Source organism: Lemur catta, chromosome 6, assembly GCF_020740605.2.
Source record: "Lemur catta isolate mLemCat1 chromosome 6, mLemCat1.pri, whole genome shotgun sequence".
NCBI lineage: Eukaryota > Metazoa > Chordata > Mammalia > Primates > Lemuridae > Lemur > Lemur catta.
The window spans coordinates 9,110,779-9,130,782 of NC_059133.1; the positions used below are offsets into that span (position 1 = coordinate 9,110,779).

The 20,004-nt window shown below is 40.7% G+C and overlaps 1 protein-coding gene across 3 annotated transcripts; it reads left to right on the forward strand.

The window, feature by feature from the left end:
- Positions 1-1,124: 1,124 nt before the first annotated feature.
- DDX17 (DEAD-box helicase 17) lies at positions 1,125-19,786 on the forward strand. 3 transcript variants are annotated; one of them, XM_045552863.1, is made up of 13 exons: positions 1,125-1,509; positions 5,440-5,590; positions 6,269-6,368; positions 7,245-7,378; positions 7,678-7,743; positions 8,950-9,091; positions 9,471-9,631; positions 9,719-9,891; positions 10,572-10,682; positions 10,923-10,984; positions 12,101-12,160; positions 16,104-16,346; positions 16,747-19,786. In XM_045552863.1, the coding sequence occupies exons 1-13, from the start codon at positions 1,460-1,462 to the stop codon at positions 17,250-17,252; spliced, it is 1,959 nt and encodes a 652-aa protein (XP_045408819.1). In that variant the 5' UTR covers positions 1,125-1,459; the 3' UTR covers positions 17,253-19,786. The 3 variants fall into 3 exon arrangements, with proteins under 3 accessions (XP_045408819.1, XP_045408820.1, XP_045408821.1); XM_045552864.1 differs by having other exon boundaries at positions 16,104-16,340; XM_045552865.1 differs by lacking the exon at positions 1,125-1,509 and adding an exon at positions 3,732-3,846.
- The last annotated feature ends 218 nt before the right edge of the window (positions 19,787-20,004 follow it).

The window sequence follows — 20,004 nt, forward strand, 5'->3', positions numbered from 1 at the left end:
CCCGCACTGAAGGGCCTCAAATCTCCCTCCTTCTCCCCATTTGTAGAAATAAATGAGACGTTAGATGAGCTGTTTCAGGAGCCCTAACAGCTCGACAATTCTGTGACACCATTTGGCTGAGCTTGTGAGGCTTTAAACGCAGTTTGAGGTGGAAGGAAGTAGGTAAGGGAAGAAAAGCCAGTCTAAAAGGAATTGAGCGGAGAACGCGGCCTGGCCTGGCTAAAACCTTGTACTAATGCCTTCATTCTTTCTGTGTGTTAAGACCACCGTCTGGTCTGGAGTGCTAAGGGCCTGCCACCGGCCTCCGGATGAGCACCATTTAATGGCGGCAAAGGGCTGCAGCATCCACCCTTAAGAGGGGTTCCGAGCACATTTTGCTTCAGCTTTAGCAACACCTGTGCTCAGCTGGGGACGGCGAAAATATTCGTTTCAGAAAATGCACCACAGTGTGTACCAAGTGTAGCTGAAAGTGCTTGAACCTGGCTGGGACGTCGCTGCCTGACCAACTCCTGAAAGAAAGGGACGCGGCGCATCCATCATGGCTGCCGGCGCCAGCGCAGCGGCGCGGGGGGCACCAAAGAGAAATGGCGTCAGGGCGCGCGGCAGGCCAGTCTCGGCGGTCCCGGGGCGGCGGGGCGAGAGGGCCGCTGGGGCCATCTAGGCGGGCCAGCCAGGGACCTTAAGACCCTCCTGGCTCCTAGCACTAGGAGACCCTAAAAGTTGTCGACTGCAACATGGAGGACAGTTATTGTATCTGCAAAGCCACTTGCACAAGCCGGCCCCGGTTCTGTCCCGCGGTCGGAATCCGGCAAAACCCCCTCTATTCTCCAAACAGAATGCGTTACGTATACTGCGCATCTTCGCAACAGAAGGCCGGCTAACGACGCAAGGAATGTTACGCCGCACCGGAGACTCTTCCCTCCCACCCCACCCCACGTTCTAGTTCAGGTGGCGTGAGAATTCTACGCCTGCTCCGTACTTTGTTTTTCTTCTACGGACAGCAAAATACACCCGTCTCCGCAACTGACGTAAAGTGCTTCCGAGAATTTCCGTAGTACCCCACGAAGCCCTCGGGCTATTCCGAGTCGCTGTTTACGTATCGTCTCCGACGTACGTAACGTTAAGCTGGAGCGGACTCAGAGGCGGCCGCCATTTTGTGCAGTCGCTGGGAAGGAAGGAGACGCCTAAACCGCGGCGCTGCCGGGTTTGAGCGTAGCCAAACCTACCCACCGTCTTTATAACCCCGATTCTCTGTGTTTTGCTCCCGTCTCCGACGAGAGAGGCGGCGACGGTGGCGTCTGCGACGGGAGACAGCGCGTCGGAGCGAGAGAGCGCTGCGCCTGCCGCCGCCCCAATAGCGGAGGCGCCGCCGCCATCGGTCGTCACCAGACCGGAGCCGCAGGCCCTCCCGAGCCCGGCCATCCGTGCCCCGCTCCCAGATCTCTATCCATTTGGGACCATGCGCGGAGGCGGCTTTGGGGACCGGGACCGGGATCGTGACCGTGGAGGGTAAGGGGGGAGGAGGAGGAGAGGAAAGGCCTTGAGTGTGCGTGGGGCGGGGGCAGTTGCTTCCCGAGGAGCTGGAGCTGACCGCAGGCCTCGAAGCCTAGCTCCCATTGCAGGAGGCGAGGCGACCCGAGGCATAATAGCGGTTTAGTGCGCGGGCCTCCACCCCGGGGTCACCGGGGACCTGGCGGGCGGGGCGGCGCCTTGGCAACGCCAGGCCTCTCCTTGCGGACCACCGTCGTGGCGCGGCGGCCGGCCAGGCCCAGCCCGGTGGGGAGCGGGAGCGGGAGCGGGAGGGGCGGCCTGGCCGCTGTTGGCCGGAGCCCGGCTTTCGAGCAGACCATTTGACGTCTCTAGGCTTCGGCGTTCATCGGGAAAAGACGGATGAGACGAGTTCAGCCTAGGAAAACCTCACACGAAATGGTTTCCTTTTTTTGAGATCGCTGTTAATGGGGCTGGAGTCCAAAAAGCCGACTTCTAGTTTAAAAAATAGTTTTAAATTTTTTTCAGTTGTATTTTAAATAATTCGGAGGACGCACATTGGAAAGTAATGTAGCTTCTTGCCACGTAAATGATGGTGGTTGGGGAAGGGAGGGTTGTTTTGGTTATTTTTTTTTTTTCTTATTTCGGTCTTTTTTCCCCAATTGGACCTCAACATTAACTTCTCGGCCTAGCTAGAAATATTTTAGTATTGTAATGCCATGGTTACCGGGTCGGAAGTTAACATGGCATTAGGACCTCCCTCACACGTTGAAATTTAAATCTTAAGGTCGATTTAAACGAAGACGTTGCTTAAGAGATGCATTTTTGTTTGTGCTGTCACTGTTTTAGTTGTAAAAGTGCCTCTGGGTAAAGAGTAATGTGATGCCACTTTATATATACGTATGACCTTGGGCGAGATTCTTAACCTGTGTGAGCCTATTTCTATATCTGAAGAAGGGGGTAATAATTGCCTTTACTTTGCTGTGTTCTCGGAAATTAAGAGAGAATTGTCTCACTTGTAATAGGTGCTCTGTTATTTTTATTCTCTCCAAACATTTTTGCTTTTTGTGGTTCAGATAAATACCAGACTTAATCATAAGCAACTTCAGTTATCACTTAACGTACAACAAAGTAAGAATGATTTATGCCTTTTTAAGAAGGAAAATGTTTGATAGTATTCAATTTGGAAGGCTAGAAGTGGAATGTTTACTTAGCGTCTCACAGTATATCTAAGTTTAGAAGTGAATTTCAGTACAACCACTTAGAAAAAGAATTTAGCATAATCTAGTGCAGTTGAAAATGACCTAGTAATTCCTCTCTAAACTTAGACTGTAAGACCTAGAGAAATCTTGCCACACGTACCCCAGCATTTATGTACAAATGTTTATGCCACCATTGTTCATGACAACGGGATATTGGGAACAACTCAAATGTCTGGATAAATTGTAGGTATTTATACGATTGGATACAATACAGCAATGAAAAAGAAAAAACTTGGATTAACATGGATGACTTGAACAAGTTGAGTAAAACAAGTTGTGGTGGGATGACACATTAGAGGATACATGCAAGTAAGATAACTAAAAACCAAGGGAATGGTTAAGAAAATTCAAGGTAGTAGTTACGGTGAGAGGTGTAAATTTGAAATAGGTGAAAGCAATCAGGGTACTGGTAATGTTTTTTGTTGTTGTTTTTACCATGAGTGTTTGGTTTAGCATTTCCAAGAAAATTATTTGAATAAAAGGGGAAAAAGTGAATTACTTACCCAACCTTGGTTTATCCCATATTGACTCAGTATCAGATGACTTTTTTAAAAAACCTTTAAAAATTCATTTCAGACAAATAGCATTCTTTCATAAGGTTCATGTGTGCTCTATCTCACCATGAAATTTTCTTTATGATTTGAATTGCTGTTTAAAATAGTGTGATATTTCATGTTACTATATCCATCTTCAGGGCTGAATTTATTGCAAAGCTTCATTAAACTGTTAAAGTATGGCATGGATATGCTTAAAAGTTCTGCAAGGATAGAAGGCTCTTTTGAATTTTGAGGTCAGCATTTATTATAAACTTGGGATGCTGCATATTTTCTAAGTACTCTTCAAGTTATGTTTTTAGTGTAAACTATCATGTCTTGAATAAATAGCCAGGGCAATAAAGAGAAAAGGAAAAATACTTAAGAATGATCAGCATAGAATAAGGCTTAAAAAGGATCTCACTTTCAAAAGTTTTATTTTCTCCTTGTAGATCATTATTAGGTCAAGGTGTGGATATTATTGGAATGCAGCAGTAGCAATGAAATAACACCTTCTAGGAACTACATAAATTTATCTCAACTGGGATGACAATCTCTAAACAGTGAGCTTTGGTCATTTTTATTCTATGATTTGCAAGACTTATAACGTAAAGGCTTTCTGTTTCTTGAGGAGTACCTTATTTAGAAATGTTTTAGCCCTTTATTTACAGGGAAGGGGAGACAATTCAGATGGCCTTTTGGTCTGTTCAGTATTGAGCCTTAAGCCTAAGGCATATTAAAGATGTCATGTGTGTATCCCTATGATGTGTGCTTTTCCAACTTTTTCTTACTGGTTCAGCAGTGGTATAAATGGAATTATCCAAGTTCTGCCTATTGAGTGTAGATACCCAGTGATCCCAGTAAAATTTCGTGCTGTCAATCTTTGTATGTTTGTATTTAGAGAAATATCTGGCCGGTTAAGCCAGAGTTCTAATCCTTTGAATTGCAGGAAATTGAGGTCCTTTAAAATAGTATAACTATACTGCCTGTCAATTATAAAGTGGAACTTTGTATAACATGGTGTTATAAGTGGTTAGAGTGGGAAAAGGAAATTAAATTCAGTGTTTTATAAGGAGTAAGAAAATGGGATGAAAAAATACTGTATACAATTTGAATTCCAAACAAAGCCCTTCACTTTCTGTAGATTAAAATGTGAAAGGCCATCTTAGTGTTAGGATTATTCTAGGAAAAGAAGCTTCTAATTTACATTTCAGGTTTGGCCAGTAGCTGTACTTGTATTCCAGTTGAGCTTGCCTGTTGTAAAGGGTATATAAAAAGATGAAATTACAAGTAATCTGTTGAGTTTGAGTTTTAAAAACCTTAGGTAAGGCTTGTTAGTGGTTTCTTCTGTAAATCAGTAGTACCATTTGCCTGGGAACAAAAAGGAGATACAAGGTAAAGGTGGAGACATGGACAAAGGAAAGTCAATAAGTCTTTGTTCTGGCTGTTTTATTAGCATAAACTAAAGATGAAGACCAGCCCGCTAGTTCTTTATAGTTCCAGGTAGTTTTCCTTTGCAGATTAGGAGACAATAGGAATGCTCATCATAGTTTAAAGGGGAAAGGAATCCAAGAAGCTATTCTAAGTTTGGGGAACTTACTTGGAATGTATTTTTCTCCCTGTCCACAATCTTGCCCTTAATTTAAGTTTAAACTAATGTCTTCCTTTACCTACACTTCTATTACACAGAAGTAGAGATTTGTGTCTGTTTTATTCACTTTAGTATCTCCAGCACAATTTAAAACAGTAACTGGTACATGATTGGTACCCAGTAGCTATTTGTTGAATGAATGCATGCAGTTAATGCTAACTTGTGCTGTTTACTATGCCAGAGACTTTTTTTAAAGGACTTTACACATATTAATTCATTTCATTTTCACAGCAACCTCTGAAATAGATGGTGGTATTATTTCTGCTTTGCATGGGAAACTGAGGTGTGGAGAAGTTAAATAATGTGCTCCAAATCATACAGTAACTGGCAGAATCAAAATTTAAACCTTATCTGGTTCCAGAATCAGTGATTATTAATCCCCATGATGTATTTCTCTAAATACAGGAATTTAAAATTTTCTGGGATTCTTTTTGCTTGTTTTTATGGCACATAAAATATGTTGCTTTAAAAATACTAATGAACTAAAAATTTTGGTGTTTTCTAGATTTGGAGCAAGAGGTGGTGGTGGCCTTCCCCCGAAGAAATTTGGTAATCCTGGGGAGCGTTTACGTAAAAAGAAATGGGATTTGAGTGAGCTCCCCAAGTTTGAGAAGAACTTTTACGTGGAACATCCAGAAGTGGCAAGGCTGACTCCAGTAAGTTTTTGTGTGTATGTGTTTCACTTGTTTTATGTATAGATTAATGGACCAAACAGACTTATTTTCTAGAGTTTACTCATAATACTGCTGTTGCCATTCTATGTTTTATTCTGGTGTGGTGATATTTTTCTTACATTCTTATTAAGACTGCTGATAGTCATAAGAGGGACCTGTTTAATTAAGCACATAATGTATTACTTCATCATCATTTGTTGATAATCCTTCCCAGCCTCCTTGTCAGGCTTGATTGAAACTGTGTATTGTATATTAGGTCATGTCTTTTCATCTGTAAAGTAAAATAAATATGAAATTGGTATTGTACACTCATATTTGTCTCTTTAACCTCATGATCTTTTGGGTTCTTCCCATGAAATGGTTGTTTAGAAGAAAGTGTAATGGAAAGAACACTCAAGCCCAAGTTCCAAGTTTTCTGCCTTTTCTTAGTTCTGACCTTGGGCAAGTTACTCTTTTCAACTATCTGTTTTCTACTGTGGAAAATGGGACTTTTAATTGCCTGCATCATTAACTCATAAAGCTGAAGTACTGTGAAAGCACTGTATACGGTATTAAACATATTTGCCATAATAACACTGGATGGGATGATAATTGTTCAGCTAGCTTGGAACATAAGGTTTTGAATGTTTAGAATAACTTGTCTGTCTTTTTCTTCCATAGTATGAGGTTGATGAGTTACGCCGAAAGAAAGAGATAACAGTGAGAGGGGGAGATGTTTGCCCTAAACCTGTGTTTGCCTTCCATCATGCTAACTTCCCACGTAAGTGCTCTTCAATCTAGAATCAGTCTTGATTAAATTTGGTTAAATGGTAAATATGAGTAATAAGCTATTAAAACTTTCTGACCCGGGCTGGGTGTGGTGGCTCACGCCTATAATCCTAGCACTCTGGGAAGCCAAGGCGGGTGGATCTGAGCTCAGGAGTTCGAGACCAGCCTGAGCGAGAGCGAGACCCCATCTCTACTAAAAATACAAAGAGATTATATGGACAGCTAAAAATATATATAGAAAAATTAGCCGGGCAGGCATGGTGGTGCGTGCCTGTAGTCCCAGCTACTGAGGAGGCTGAGGGGAGGAGGATTGCTTGAGCCCAGGAGTTTGAGGTTGCTGTGAGCTAGGCAGACGCCATGGCACTCTAGCCCGGGCAACAGAGTAAGACTCTGTCTCAAACAAAACAGAACAAAACCAAACAAAACTTTTTGACCCAGGCTCAGGATGTTGAAAAGACGAGTTAGAAGCCTTTGTATAAAGGTAGTAATATATTTTATGTAATTTTTAAAATTTTTTTATTTTTTAAAGCTTGCTCATTTGTTAGTGGTAAATACCTTATTGGTACATCAGAGTTCCTAATGCTTTTCTGTTCTCCAATTTAGGTGAGAACTTTTTAGGGTTTTGCCTCTGCCTTTTAGAAAACAGAAGAATGAGATTGCTTTCTAGCTGGATGTAATATGAATTTGGTAAACAGTGACTACCATGTGCCATAGCTGTAGATGCTTTAGGGCAGTGGTTGTTTTTGATGGAAGTGTAAATGGCTATAAGCTGGTCAGAGAATCAGTACGTTAAAAAAAACACTCTTTGGAGAGATCTGAAGCTGAGTAAATCTTGCCTTTAAGCTTAACAGTTTTTATTCTCTTACAGAGTATGTAATGGATGTGTTGATGGATCAGCACTTTACAGAACCAACTCCAATTCAGTGCCAGGGATTTCCATTGGCTCTTAGTGGCCGGGATATGGTGGGCATTGCTCAGACTGGCTCTGGGAAGACGTTGGCGGTAAGTACCAGCAAGTGAAGATCTTTAATATTGTAACTCATTTTGATATTTAATTGCCACATATATTCTCAGTTCTTCATAAAAGTGTCATTCAGGTAGTATAAGTACTATTTCAGCTTTTTAAGGTATTAGATATATGGAAGCATTTTATGTTCAAATTGACATTGTTGTGTTTAGCAGTGGTAAGTTCTGTTTTTCGTTTTCCCATTTAGGCATTATTAATTACGGTGATGAGTTTAGAACTATTAAGATGGTTTTAGTTTTGGGAAATGGTATAAACTGTCATTTTTCTCCCCCAGTATTTGCTGCCTGCAATTGTTCATATTAACCACCAGCCATACTTGGAAAGGGGAGATGGCCCAATTGTAAGTGTGTTTCGGTTTGTTTATAGTTCTAAGAATAACTGCAGTTGAATGATTATTGTGTTCAGGCACTGTGCTTTTCATACATATTATCTGATTTGATTTTTTTAATTTCACCCTCCATATCTGAAAGTGATATCCCTGTCTTGCTTGGAATTAAATGACTTGCCTAAGGTCATTTGACTCAGCAATTGGCTGAGCTTAAATTTGAACCAGTCTTATTTTTAAGGAAACCATGCATATTGCCTTGGTATATAGTCACTCACTGTGCAGTAAAATCAAGTACAGTTCTTAATTGCTCGGTGATGCTGTGAGGGATACAAAGGAGGGATGAGAGGAGGTTACTGCCCGAAAGCTTTTGATATCAGGTTGCCCAGATATATTCTTTGTGGTTAAATACTGTTTTTGTAAATGTTTGTGGGACAGCACAATTTTCTGCTTTGATCATTTTCACTTATGCTATTTCCTGTAAAATTGGAGTAGTAGTCTCCAAACATTTTGAATGTATACACTTACCTGTTTTTTTAAAAATTGAGATTGCACTTGCCACATATATAAGTTCAGCATTCCAAATCTGAAATGCTCCAAAATCCAAAACATTTTGAGTGCCAACATGATGATCAAAGGAAATTACATGCTCACGCCTGTAATCCTAGCACTCTAGGAGGCCAAGGCGGGAGGATGGCTTGAGCACAGGAGTTCAAGACCAGCCCGAGCAAAAGTGAGACCCCCCTGTCTACTAAAAATAGGAAAATTAGCTGAGCATTGTGATGCGCACCTGTAGTCCCAGCTACTGGAGAGGCTGAGGCAGGAGGATCACTTCAGCCCAGGAGCTTGAAGTTGCAGTGAGTTATGATGACACCACTGCACTCTACCTGGGGTGACAGAGTAAGATTCAGTCTCAAAAAAAAAAACTTAGGTAGTACAATCTGTAAACTCACTTAAGTAATACATATAAACTGTAATGAATCGTGATGTTAAACCAAGTGATGAGGAGTCCAGTATCATTCCATGTGTTAATAAGTTGTAATAATTTTTTTCCACACTCCAGTGTACTAGCTCTTCCCCCTTCCTACTTCCCAAGGTAGCACATACTTAGAAAGTAATTGACAATAAGGAAAGAATTAGATTACCTTTTTATACTTTGTTGTTGGCTTGTTTTGTTTGTTTTTACATGGGGTGGGTATCTCAAGTGTGTTTCTGTTTCAGTGTCTAGTTCTGGCTCCTACCAGAGAGCTTGCCCAGCAGGTACAGCAGGTGGCTGATGACTATGGCAAATGTTCTAGATTGAAGAGTACTTGCATTTATGGAGGTGCTCCTAAAGGTCCCCAGATTCGAGACTTAGAGAGAGGTAACAAAATATTGTAGTGTATAAGAATTGTTATTTTATCTTAACTTTACCAATTTCTGTTGAAATTGGAGAAAATAGTGGGTTCTTGTGAAAAAAGTCAGCATTTCAGCAGCTTGGAAATTTTCATATATGGTTAAAGTAGCTATTTTGGGAGAGAATGTTCAACATGGCTAGAGACTCTAATTTCATGAAGATTTGGTGATTGTACATAAATTATCTTTGTATCATGGTTTTTCAAGTACTGTGTTAAAATTAGCTACTATTATGCAGCATTGGGTACAACTTCCAGACTAGAGCTGGTGCTTCTTAGTTTGTTTGCTGAGGCTTGTACAGTGTATAAGCGTTCTAAATTGGCTTGATCTTTGATTTTGTTTTACAGGTGTTGAGATCTGCATAGCTACTCCTGGACGCCTGATAGATTTCCTGGAGTCAGGAAAGACAAATCTTCGCCGATGTACTTACCTTGTACTGGATGAGGCCGATAGAATGCTTGATATGGGCTTTGAACCCCAGATCCGAAAAATTGTTGACCAAATCAGGGTGTGTAAAGCTGATAAGTTACGGTCTTTATGCCCTTTGACTGTTGCTGTTCCTTAGTCTAAAAGAAAGCCTTTCCTTTCCTCATAGCCTGATAGGCAGACATTGATGTGGAGTGCAACCTGGCCAAAAGAAGTAAGACAGCTTGCAGAGGATTTCCTTCGTGATTATACCCAGATCAACGTAGGCAATCTGGAGTTGAGTGCCAACCACAACATCCTCCAGATTGTGGATGTCTGCATGGAAAGTGAAAAAGACCACAAGTATGAATGAGATTTCACTCTGATTTGATAATGCCGATAAACCTTTTCTTAATCTTCTGAAATTAAAATGTTAGAGAAGCCAATATTTTTTGAGGCCTGAAAACGTTAAAAGCACTGCTAGCTTTCTAATAATGTATCTTTTATATTAGCAGTCCCCTACAGTTTTGGCACCAGGGACTGGTCTTATGGAAGACAATTTTTCCGTGGACCAGGGTTGTGGGGTGGCGGAAGATGTGGTTTTGGGATTGATTCAAGTGCATTTCATTTATTGTGCAGTCAAACCTCTCTGGTAATGATAATCTGCATTTGCGGCTGCTCCCCACCACTAGCATCACTGCCTCAGCTCCACCTTAGATCATCAGGCATTAGATTCTCATAAGGAGTGCACAGCCTAGATCCCTCGCACGCAAGGTTTGCAGTAGGGCTCTCACTCCTATGAGTACAAGAATCTAATGCTGCCACTGATCTGACAGGAGGCAGAGCTTCTGTGGTGATGGCAAGCAATGGGAGTGGCTGTAAATACAGATGAAGCTTCACATGTGTTTATTAAATTTTTTGAAAAGGTAATGTGAAAACAAAGTATTGTTACTTTGGGAGTTGCTGTTGCAAACCTGTCTTCTGTATAACTTACTAGGGCAATCTTTTCTGTGTGGTGACTGCATTGTTGGTCTTGTTTTCAGATTGATCCAACTGATGGAGGAAATAATGGCTGAAAAGGAAAATAAGACAATAATATTTGTGGAGACAAAGAGGCGGTGTGATGACCTGACTCGAAGGATGCGCAGAGATGGGTGAGTACAGCACCAAGGTAATTAATCTCGGGTTTATAGTTAGTGGGAATTTCTAAATTGGTATTATAAATGTTGTGTAGTAATGCAGTAATGCCTACCATGTAATTTGTTCTTTCAGTGTACACAGTCATCTATTTGTGTAGCCTAACCTTATCAGAATTACATGATATTAATAGCTTTTTTTAAGCTTGGTTTTTCCCTTTGAGATTTCTAAAATATTAACCATTTTTCTTCTAATAGTTGGCCAGCTATGTGTATCCATGGAGACAAGAGTCAACCAGAAAGAGATTGGGTACTTAATGGTAAGCTCAAAACTAAGCTGCTTTTTGTGAAGTTTTTGTTGTTTTGTGTTTTTTTTTGTTTGTTTGTTTGAGACAAGGTCTTGCTCTGTCACCCCGGCTGGTGTACAGTGGTGTCATGATAGCTCGTTACAACCTCAGATTCCTGGGTTCAGGCAGTTCTCTTGCTGCAGCCTCCTGAAACTAAGCATTTGGAATGCATTTTTCCCTAAACAAGTGTCTATGCTCTATGTCAGGAATCAACAAACTTTCTGTAAAGGGTCACATAGTAAATATTTTTGACTTTGAAGACCGAATGGTGGGTGGTCTCTGTGATGCTGCTCAATTCTGCTGTTATGTACCACAAAAGCAGCAGGCCATAGACAACATCTGAAGAAATGGCCTAGCTATGTTCCAACAAAACATTATTTGCAAATATAAGCATTGCCAGATTTGACCTGCAGGCCAGAATTTGTCTATCCCTGCTCTAGTTAACTGAGTACTGGGGATGCTTGTAGCGTATTTCCTTGGTCCTTTAAGGTCCATAATGCTAGTTCTTTACACTTTTTCTCAACTTAAATCACTCTTCCTTAGCTTTTTCCTTCCGATAATAAAAGTAATTATCCTTTGGAAAATTTGACAATTCACTGAAATGTTTAAAGGAAAATGATCCTTAATCATTAAGTTATATGTTAACATATTTCCTTCCAGTCTTCTGGGTTTTTAGGATTACTTTAATGGGAAAGCCATTGAATAAAATGGAAGAGGCCATATTTAAGAAATAATAAATCCTATTTTTGGGGAATATATGTATTTTTTTCATTTCACACATTCTTTAAACTTGCCTCCTTCCTCCCCTTTTGGTTTTATTTCATTTGGGAGATAGTTTTAAGGGGAAGAAATTCTAGCTTGCGTTAAATTTGTTACAAATTAATGTTACTTTATTATTAGTAAAGGTAGTAACTTTTTGTGTGTTGCCCTTCTGCCTAAGAGTAATAAAGATTTTCAAAAGAATTACTATTGTACATCTAAAGGGCTTGACCTTTTCTGGTACTGTTACTTAATATTTAAACATTGTAGGGTAAACAGGTCAGATGGCTAGGAATGTTTTTTTCATTCATTCATTCATTTATTTTTCAGAGTTCCGTTCTGGAAAGGCTCCCATCCTCATTGCCACAGATGTAGCCTCCCGTGGGCTAGGTTTGTATAGATAGGTGTCTCTGTCAATGGTATATGTATCTTTTGGTTTAAAAATTTGTCATTTCAAATTCAAATTTATAGTTGTGTATACGTATGTTTAGCTAAATACTTAAAGAGAAGAATACAAAGTGTGATTCCCCTTCCCCCTCAAAAATTTTTTTTTTAACTTTGGTATTTTTTTCTTTTATTTTCAAAGTCTCTTCCTGCTCCTGACAAACAGGCTTTAGTCTGCAGCAAGGCCTAGGCATGACTGTTCAGTTAGAGGGAGAAGGAGACATTGGGTTGAACAGCTCAACTTCTTTCTGGTATTCTGTTTTCTGGCCACATACAATGATCCTGATTGAACCTGGCTATTATAAGCTAGTTTCTTCAGTTATTCTTTTCCCTGTACTAGTCTAAGTTAGATATATATAGAGGTCCAGTTTCATGAATGCTTATTAAATGGGATTTAATAAGTCTGTAGTGTGATATTTAGCAATTAAATCTGCATTGCCCAATTTTATTTACTGAAGTAAAATGGCACTCAGTTATTCCCTCCCCCGATCCATACTCATATGTAGATAGATAGATAGATGTGTTGTCTAATTTAAGAGCTTAATTTGAAGGTGATTCTCTGGGGTTTTTGACCCATAATGATTTAAGACCCATACACATATCTTGTGATTTGGCCCATCATTCTGAGCTAAGCAGGTCTAAGTCAAAACTTTTATGTTTAAAAAAAGATTATTTCTCTCACAAGATCTTTAAATTTTTGACAGATATTTTAAATTTCTTGCCCAATAAGGTGAGAACTACCATATTCCCATATACTATTTAATTTAAAGAGAACAAGTATTCAAATTGTAATACAAAAGTGATGAAGCCTTTTTATCCATTGCACTCATCATTGCCTCCTTCAGAGGTGGTGACCTGCAGCCATGACGGAAAGTTGTCTCTGCCCTCTGAGGTCATGTCTGGATCTGTGCCGTTAGAACTTGGGCCTGTTGGGAGATGAGGCGGAGACCTGAAAGCAGTTTCATGAAAGCTTTCAGTAATGGTGGTTTTTAAACAGGCTTGCTATGTGCTGGTAGCTTCTTTGTGCATCTTGCCTAGACAATTAAAAATGTTTGTTCCATGTCCCCCTGCATTTCTGAACCAAATTAATTGGCTACCATTAGAATAACTTAGACTCTTCATCCCACCCCCACTCATCCAAGTGAGGGGAGAGGGAAGGTATCTGAGTCTGTTTCTTGTTACTCAACATCAGTGCTTATTTTGGGCCCCTTTGTTTGCTGCCTTGTAAAAATCAAAAGAGGGAGAAACTCCACTAAAACGGCAGAATTCTGACCAATGTCCTACAAGATCCTGGAAAGTGAAGGCTTCTACCTCATAGACAGGGGTGCAATTTTCAGCTGAGTCACCAGGCCTTTTTTCACTTCCTGTCGAGAGATGGTCTCTTAAAAGTTCCCTTCAGGTAAGTTCTCCATTCCCATGATTTTATAATAGTCATCCTTAGGCTATCACTATTCCCTTTCCACTGAAATATTTTTTACTTTTCCTTTTTTTGTTTAAACTACATACTGTTAAACTAAAAGTATTGAATTTATTTTGTTTTGTTTTTTAACAGAAGCTTTGATATCAGCTGCAGATCACTCAGTACATGGCCGAGGCAAATCTACATTGGCTCGAAGCAGCTCTAGATGAGCCTGTTGGCTAGTCTTAGTCCCTCCTGATTAGTGATTGGAGATTTCAGGCCATGTCATAGGGCTTTTCAGACAAAAGATTCTTATCCCAGACAGCTGGCCAAAACATTAACTTTTCAATTTCTTACCCTGCTACAGCATCTTCTAAAAAGGCAGCAAGATAATATTGTGGCGGTGCACAAATAACATCAGGGCAGGCTTGACTGGAGAAAACCAAATTCTGCGCTTGCTCTTTCTTATATGTGCCCTCAGCCAGCTATGTGTGTGTACACAGAGGATACCTTTCTAGTATGAAGAACCTGCACCGTGTCTGCCCCCTATTGAATCCCCCAGAAATACTTCCCAGGTATTAGTATCTGAACAGCTGGCTCCAGCCCTCAGTGCTTTTTGCTAGGAAAGCACACTTGTGTGCATCCAGTGCAGTAACTCCAGTTGCTCTGCTGCCGTGGTCGTATACAGTGGGATTGTCTAAGGAGCATTCTCTTAGCTCTGAAGATGTCGTTGGAGTGTAATTCCCCACCCCCTATCTTACGTCCGTCCTGCCCCTCCGTCCTGCCCCTGCAGATTTTTTTTCCTTTGTTGCATCAACGACCGTAGCCGGAGACTCAAGCTGCCCCCTGTGATAAGTGCCTTCTCGTCTTTCTGGTGTGATTCAGGACTTTAGGGGTCAGTAAAGACCGAGGAGCCTTTATTGTAATAAGAAACAGACATAATGCCCCTTCTTCACAAGCCCTGTAAGAACAGCTGAATTTTTTTTTTAATCATCTCCCCTTCTCCCCTGAAATTAATCCAGTCTGGGCAATAGATGCAGTCTGACCCTTTGGATGTAACTTACATTTTTTATTAATTATTTTTTTCTACAATCACCCCAATTATCCTTGGGGGAGGCGTTGGAGGACCTGAAATTTTTACCCAAACCCAGGTTCTCCGGCGCTTGGCAACCAAATGGGGCTACAGAGAAGCATCTAAGCCAGTTCACAGAGCGAGCGTGTGTGGGGACTTCTCACTGCCACGGACCCTTGATGCATGCTCCCCGCGCTCCAGTGGTCCCGTGTCAGAAGGCGGAGTTTTCGAAAGGAGGCCGCCAAAAATAAAAGGCAAAGAGACGGGATCGGCTGCAGCGGTTTCCCAAAGGAGGAGGGAGTGTGCATCGGTCTGGTAACAAACAGAGAATGTTTTTTAATTATTTATATCACAAAAATCTGTGTTTTATCTAGGATATTTTCTGAATATTCTTTGTAAAATGCAGATTTTTTTTCCACAAAACAGTAGGATTCTTTGTTATATTCTTAAATTTGTTTGTTTAAGTAGGTTAAAAAAATACATTTAGCTGGAAGCATTACACTAACATTTACATATTTTAAGCATTAGGTTATTTAGCCCAATTCCCAGCAGTAGACAGAATATTAAACTTGTCTCAAGGTTTCATGGTTTTTCCCACATTCTTTGGCTATTAATTTAATTTCCCAGGTTATGTAGATAATCTTTGATAATTGAAACAAGTGCTGAGTTGAAATAACCTTGAGTTGAGCAAAAAAACTTCATTTGGCAGAAGCTGGGCTTGGTAGTACAGTGAAATTTTAGTGTAATGTGCTCTTGTGATAATTGAGAGGGGAAAGATAATCTCGATGTTTCTGCAAAGGAAAATAGGTGTGTACTTAACTTTGGCTCTGATCAGTTTTTTTAAAAATGTAAGAGCAAAAATGAATTAACCTAAATGTTTTAAGTCTCCTTGAAAATGTAGTAATAAAGTATATGAAGCTCCTTTTTTCATTTTGCTCTGTGACTGGTTTAAAGGTAAGTTTGTTATGATGTTGGTAGATTTTGCCAGGCTTCTCCCAACAGAGTAGAAGTGATTTGGCCTTGTAACTTTACGGTGGTTACCGCTTTCTTCTACATTCCAGTTTTGAAAAGGGTAGCACTGGAATTTGCCTGTCTGATGACCGATCGTGGTGTAACTCCTGTCAGTATATCAGTTAAAATACAGAAGAGGCAGGAGTTTGGATGGTTTGATGGGACTTCGTTAGGGTTTTACAGCCAATAAAGATGTCACTTCCCATGCATGTCCCAGGAATCCCTAATCCTCTTTTACTCTGTTGGGATGAGTCTTTTTTTGTTTCTGTTCAGAGTGGTTACTAACTTCATCTTCTCTCCTCTTGCTGTCATCTGCATTCGTGCTTCCCACCTGTTGTTGGCATGTCCTTTACCTTCTCTTTCTCTGCCACATCAAACTACACACTGACTCATCATTGACTTGGAAGATGTGGAAGATGTCAAGTTTGTGATCAACTATGACTATCCAAACAGCTCAGAGGATTATGTGCATCGTATTGGCCGAACAGCCCGTAGCACCAACAAGGGCACTGCCTATACATTCTTCACCCCAGGGAACCTAAAGCAGGCCAGAGAGCTGATCAAAGTGCTGGAAGAGGCTAATCAGGCCATCAATCCAAAACTGATGCAGCTGGTGGACCACAGAGGAGGCGGCGGAGGAGGGGGTAAGGGTAAGTCCTGGAGTTTTCCAGGTACTGCCAAGGTATCTTTTTATTATTGTGCCTTTCTTTTTTAATCATGTGAAGGCTTTAATTGTATTGCTTAATATCAAACAATTGTGCTTAATAGTTTTCATAACCTCTTCTAAGTAAGAAAATGTGACTTGTCCTACTTCTGCAATACAGTATTACTGTAGATTATAATCCAGAACTGAGCTTTGAATTTTTAAGTACATGGTGCATACTCAAAACTAAACTGATTGCTTTTTAATACCTTTAAAAGTGCTTAGTTGTATATTAAGTTTTCAGTTTTCCATATGGAGAGATTGGATAATTTAAAGTACTGATTTGGAGGTTGTCCTGGCTAAAGGTCAAGGAAACCTGTTGAAAATTCCTTATATTCTCCCATCAGGAGGTCGTTCTCGATACCGGACCACTTCTTCAGCCAACAATCCCAATCTGATGTATCAAGATGAGTGTGACCGGAGGCTTCGAGGAGTTAAGGATGGTGGCCGGAGAGACTCGGCAAGCTATCGGGATCGTGGTGAAACCGATAGAGCTGGTTATGCTAATGGCAGTGGCTATGGAAGTCCAAATTCTGCCTTTGGAGCACAAGCAGGCCAATACACCTATGGTCAAGGCACCTATGGGGCAGCTGCTTATGGCACCAGTGGCTATACAGCCCAAGAATATGGTGCTGGCACTTACGGAGCTAGTAGCACCACCTCAACTGGGAGAAGTTCACAGAGCTCTAGCCAGCAGTTTAGTGGGATAGGCCGGTCTGGGCAGCAGCCACAGCCACTGATGTCACAACAGTTTGCACAGCCTCCAGGAGCTACCAATATGATAGGTTACATGGGGCAGACTGCCTACCAATACCCTCCTCCTCCTCCTCCCCCTCCTCCTTCACGTAAATGAAACCACTCAGGTGGTAGTGACTCGTGCAGACTTCATTACATTTTAAGGAACACTGTCTTTTCCTTTTTCTCCCTCTTCCTGTTTCTTTTTCTTTTTTTTCCCCCTCAACCATTGTGATTTGTCTTTTCATGCAGATTAGTTAGAATTCACTGCCAGGTTTCTTCTGCCCGCCAAAATGATCCAGTCTGTAATAACGGATTTTGTAAAAATATATATATATATAGCTGACTGGAAGAGATTAATTTCTTCCCCCAACTTCTTGCATGTTGAGGATATTTGAGCTATTTTTCATCTTAAAAGAAAGAGTAAGGTATTAGGCCCTTTTGTCGGAGCCCATTTTCTGTTGTCCTGCATTATGGGGGAGGGGGGAGGGCTGAATTTTTCTGCAGCAGAAGATGGCATCTGTGCTTTAAATTGTTCTTATTACTGGGTTAGAAAACGAAGAGGGATATCCCTGCACATTTTCCATAATGCATTTTGATGTTTCTCAAGTTGGAACAGGGTTCCTCAGGCCCAATAAGTTTTTAAAACTTTTATTTGTCATTGTCGTTTTGGCTGATTGCTAAATGCATTTGACAGTTAAAACTTACTAATTGGTCTTATCTCCCTTACACTCTGCCTTCCCCCCTCCCCTCTCAGTTACTGAGAAATAACCATTTTAATGTCAAGTTAGAAATGAATTGCTGAGTGTCAGTGTGTCTTTTAAATTAAAAACTGCAAGTGTACTGCAGTGGTTAAACTGTGGCATCTCAGCATCTGGGGGGAAGCTGCCTATTTTTCTTGCTGATAAAACCAGGGACCATCTGTGAAATTGATTTTCCAGCCAGACAGCCGCTGTAAGCAAATGAACATAAGCACTCACTGGAAATTTACTTTATTAACCAGTTAAGTCTATGCATTCACCTATAGTACAAAAAGTACCTTTAATTATAAACAGAATATACTCAAAATGGGCTCATTTTCTTTTTAAAGTCGGTATGTGTAGAGCTAGAATAAAAGCAACTCTGCCAGCTACTCTGCCCTTTTGGCGAAGTTATCTTGAACAAAGAATCCTAAGGGTTTATTAAGAACTCTTATTCTCTTCATACCCTGTTCTCTGCAGTGCTTTTTAACAACTCTTGTTGGGTGCAAATTTTCTTCGGCATCCTTTTGCACTCAGCTTTTTACAGGTAGGTAGTGCTTAAAAGTTATGGAGGACTAAAGCCTAAGTCCTTTTTACTTTTCCTCCATCTGAAGGTAGGTGAGTTTGTCCTCTTCATAGTAATGCTGTTTTACTGAAACTTTGTATAGCAGATGGGTCTGGAAAGAATTTTCTGCTCTTGTCTTCACCATAACAGAATAGAGAGATCAGACAACCCCAGAAACCTCTTCAAATCCAATGTGGAACTATTAATTTTTATGCAGTTAATTGGTATTGCTTATTCACAATGCAGTTAAAGGGAGATTAGCTCCACTGCATTCTGTGGCTAAGGCCTCAGAGTGATTGCTGGTTTGTAAAATCTAAATATCTAATACTTGAGGTTTTTGTTTTTGTTTTCCTTTTAAAATTCTTTAGGGAGAGAGAAGGGATGGTTTCTGAGGGGTTCTTGAAAGTATGATTCATTGTGCAGCATACAGGTAGGTTGTCAGCATAGCTAAAATATATGCATGTAACAATTTTGACATCCTTTTTTATTTTCCACTTTATTCCTTAACTTTACTTCTCTTTTTGTCCCTTCCTTCCCCCACAATCTTCTAGAAGTTGAGGCCAAGGGAGGATGGTAGGCACAAAAGAAACAGCAGAACTGCTGCTGTGTGCTTTCAAACCAAAGTGCCCCCCCCCCCCGCCCCCAAACCCTAGTTTGTCTAAGCAGTGACCAGTCTTTTGTGGACATTTCTTTCTACAACCAAATTCTGATTTTTTTTTTCTTTAAACATAGAGGTTCCACCACAGGGGATGTCTTTACTCTTCCAGCTCTTTTTAAAAAGCATCCCTTTGAGGGAAAGGTCTCCAGGCAAGCAGTTATTTGGATTGCTTGCTTCCCTTTTTCCACAGGGACATTGCAATCATAAAGTAACAGCAAATTCCACATCTCAAAAGCTATTGTGGCCTGAGCACAGCTGAAATCTAGCAGAGGTCAACTCTTCTGCCTCCATGTCTGTCACTCATTCGGATTCTGCCATTGGCTTCAGAACATGGGCAGAAGAATCATCATGCTAGTTACTGCATTCATGGTTGAAACTCGACTTAGGGATAAGGGTTTCTATGTATTAAGCCACGGGCTGCTTCTTCCCAGACCCTCCCTAACAAGGCATTGTGTGGACTTCTCTCATCTAAAGGTTGGTGGCTTTTGCTTGGGATCAGTGCTCTCTATTCATATCCTTGCTGGTCTTTGAACACATTCCTGTTGCATTAAGACTTGAAAGATTTGTAGATGTGTGATGTTCAGGCACAGGATGCTAAGAGCTATGTTACTATTCTTAGTTTATAAATTGTCCTTTTGATACCATCTTGTTTTCTTTTTGTAGGTATAAATAAAAACTGTTGACAAGAAGGTGTGAGCTTTTATTGCTTAAAAATTCTCTGAATAGTTCAATGTAGTCCTCTTAAAATAGTTTTTATTTGCTACAAGACAAAGGTTGGGGATGTTGGATTGACTAATACTGTAGCACCTAAAACTGAAAGGAAGGTGGGATCGATTGGTCTTAATCTAAGAATTAGAGCCACAAGAAAGGGCAAGACACCTAGTAGGTAAGGGCTTGGTTGTATCTG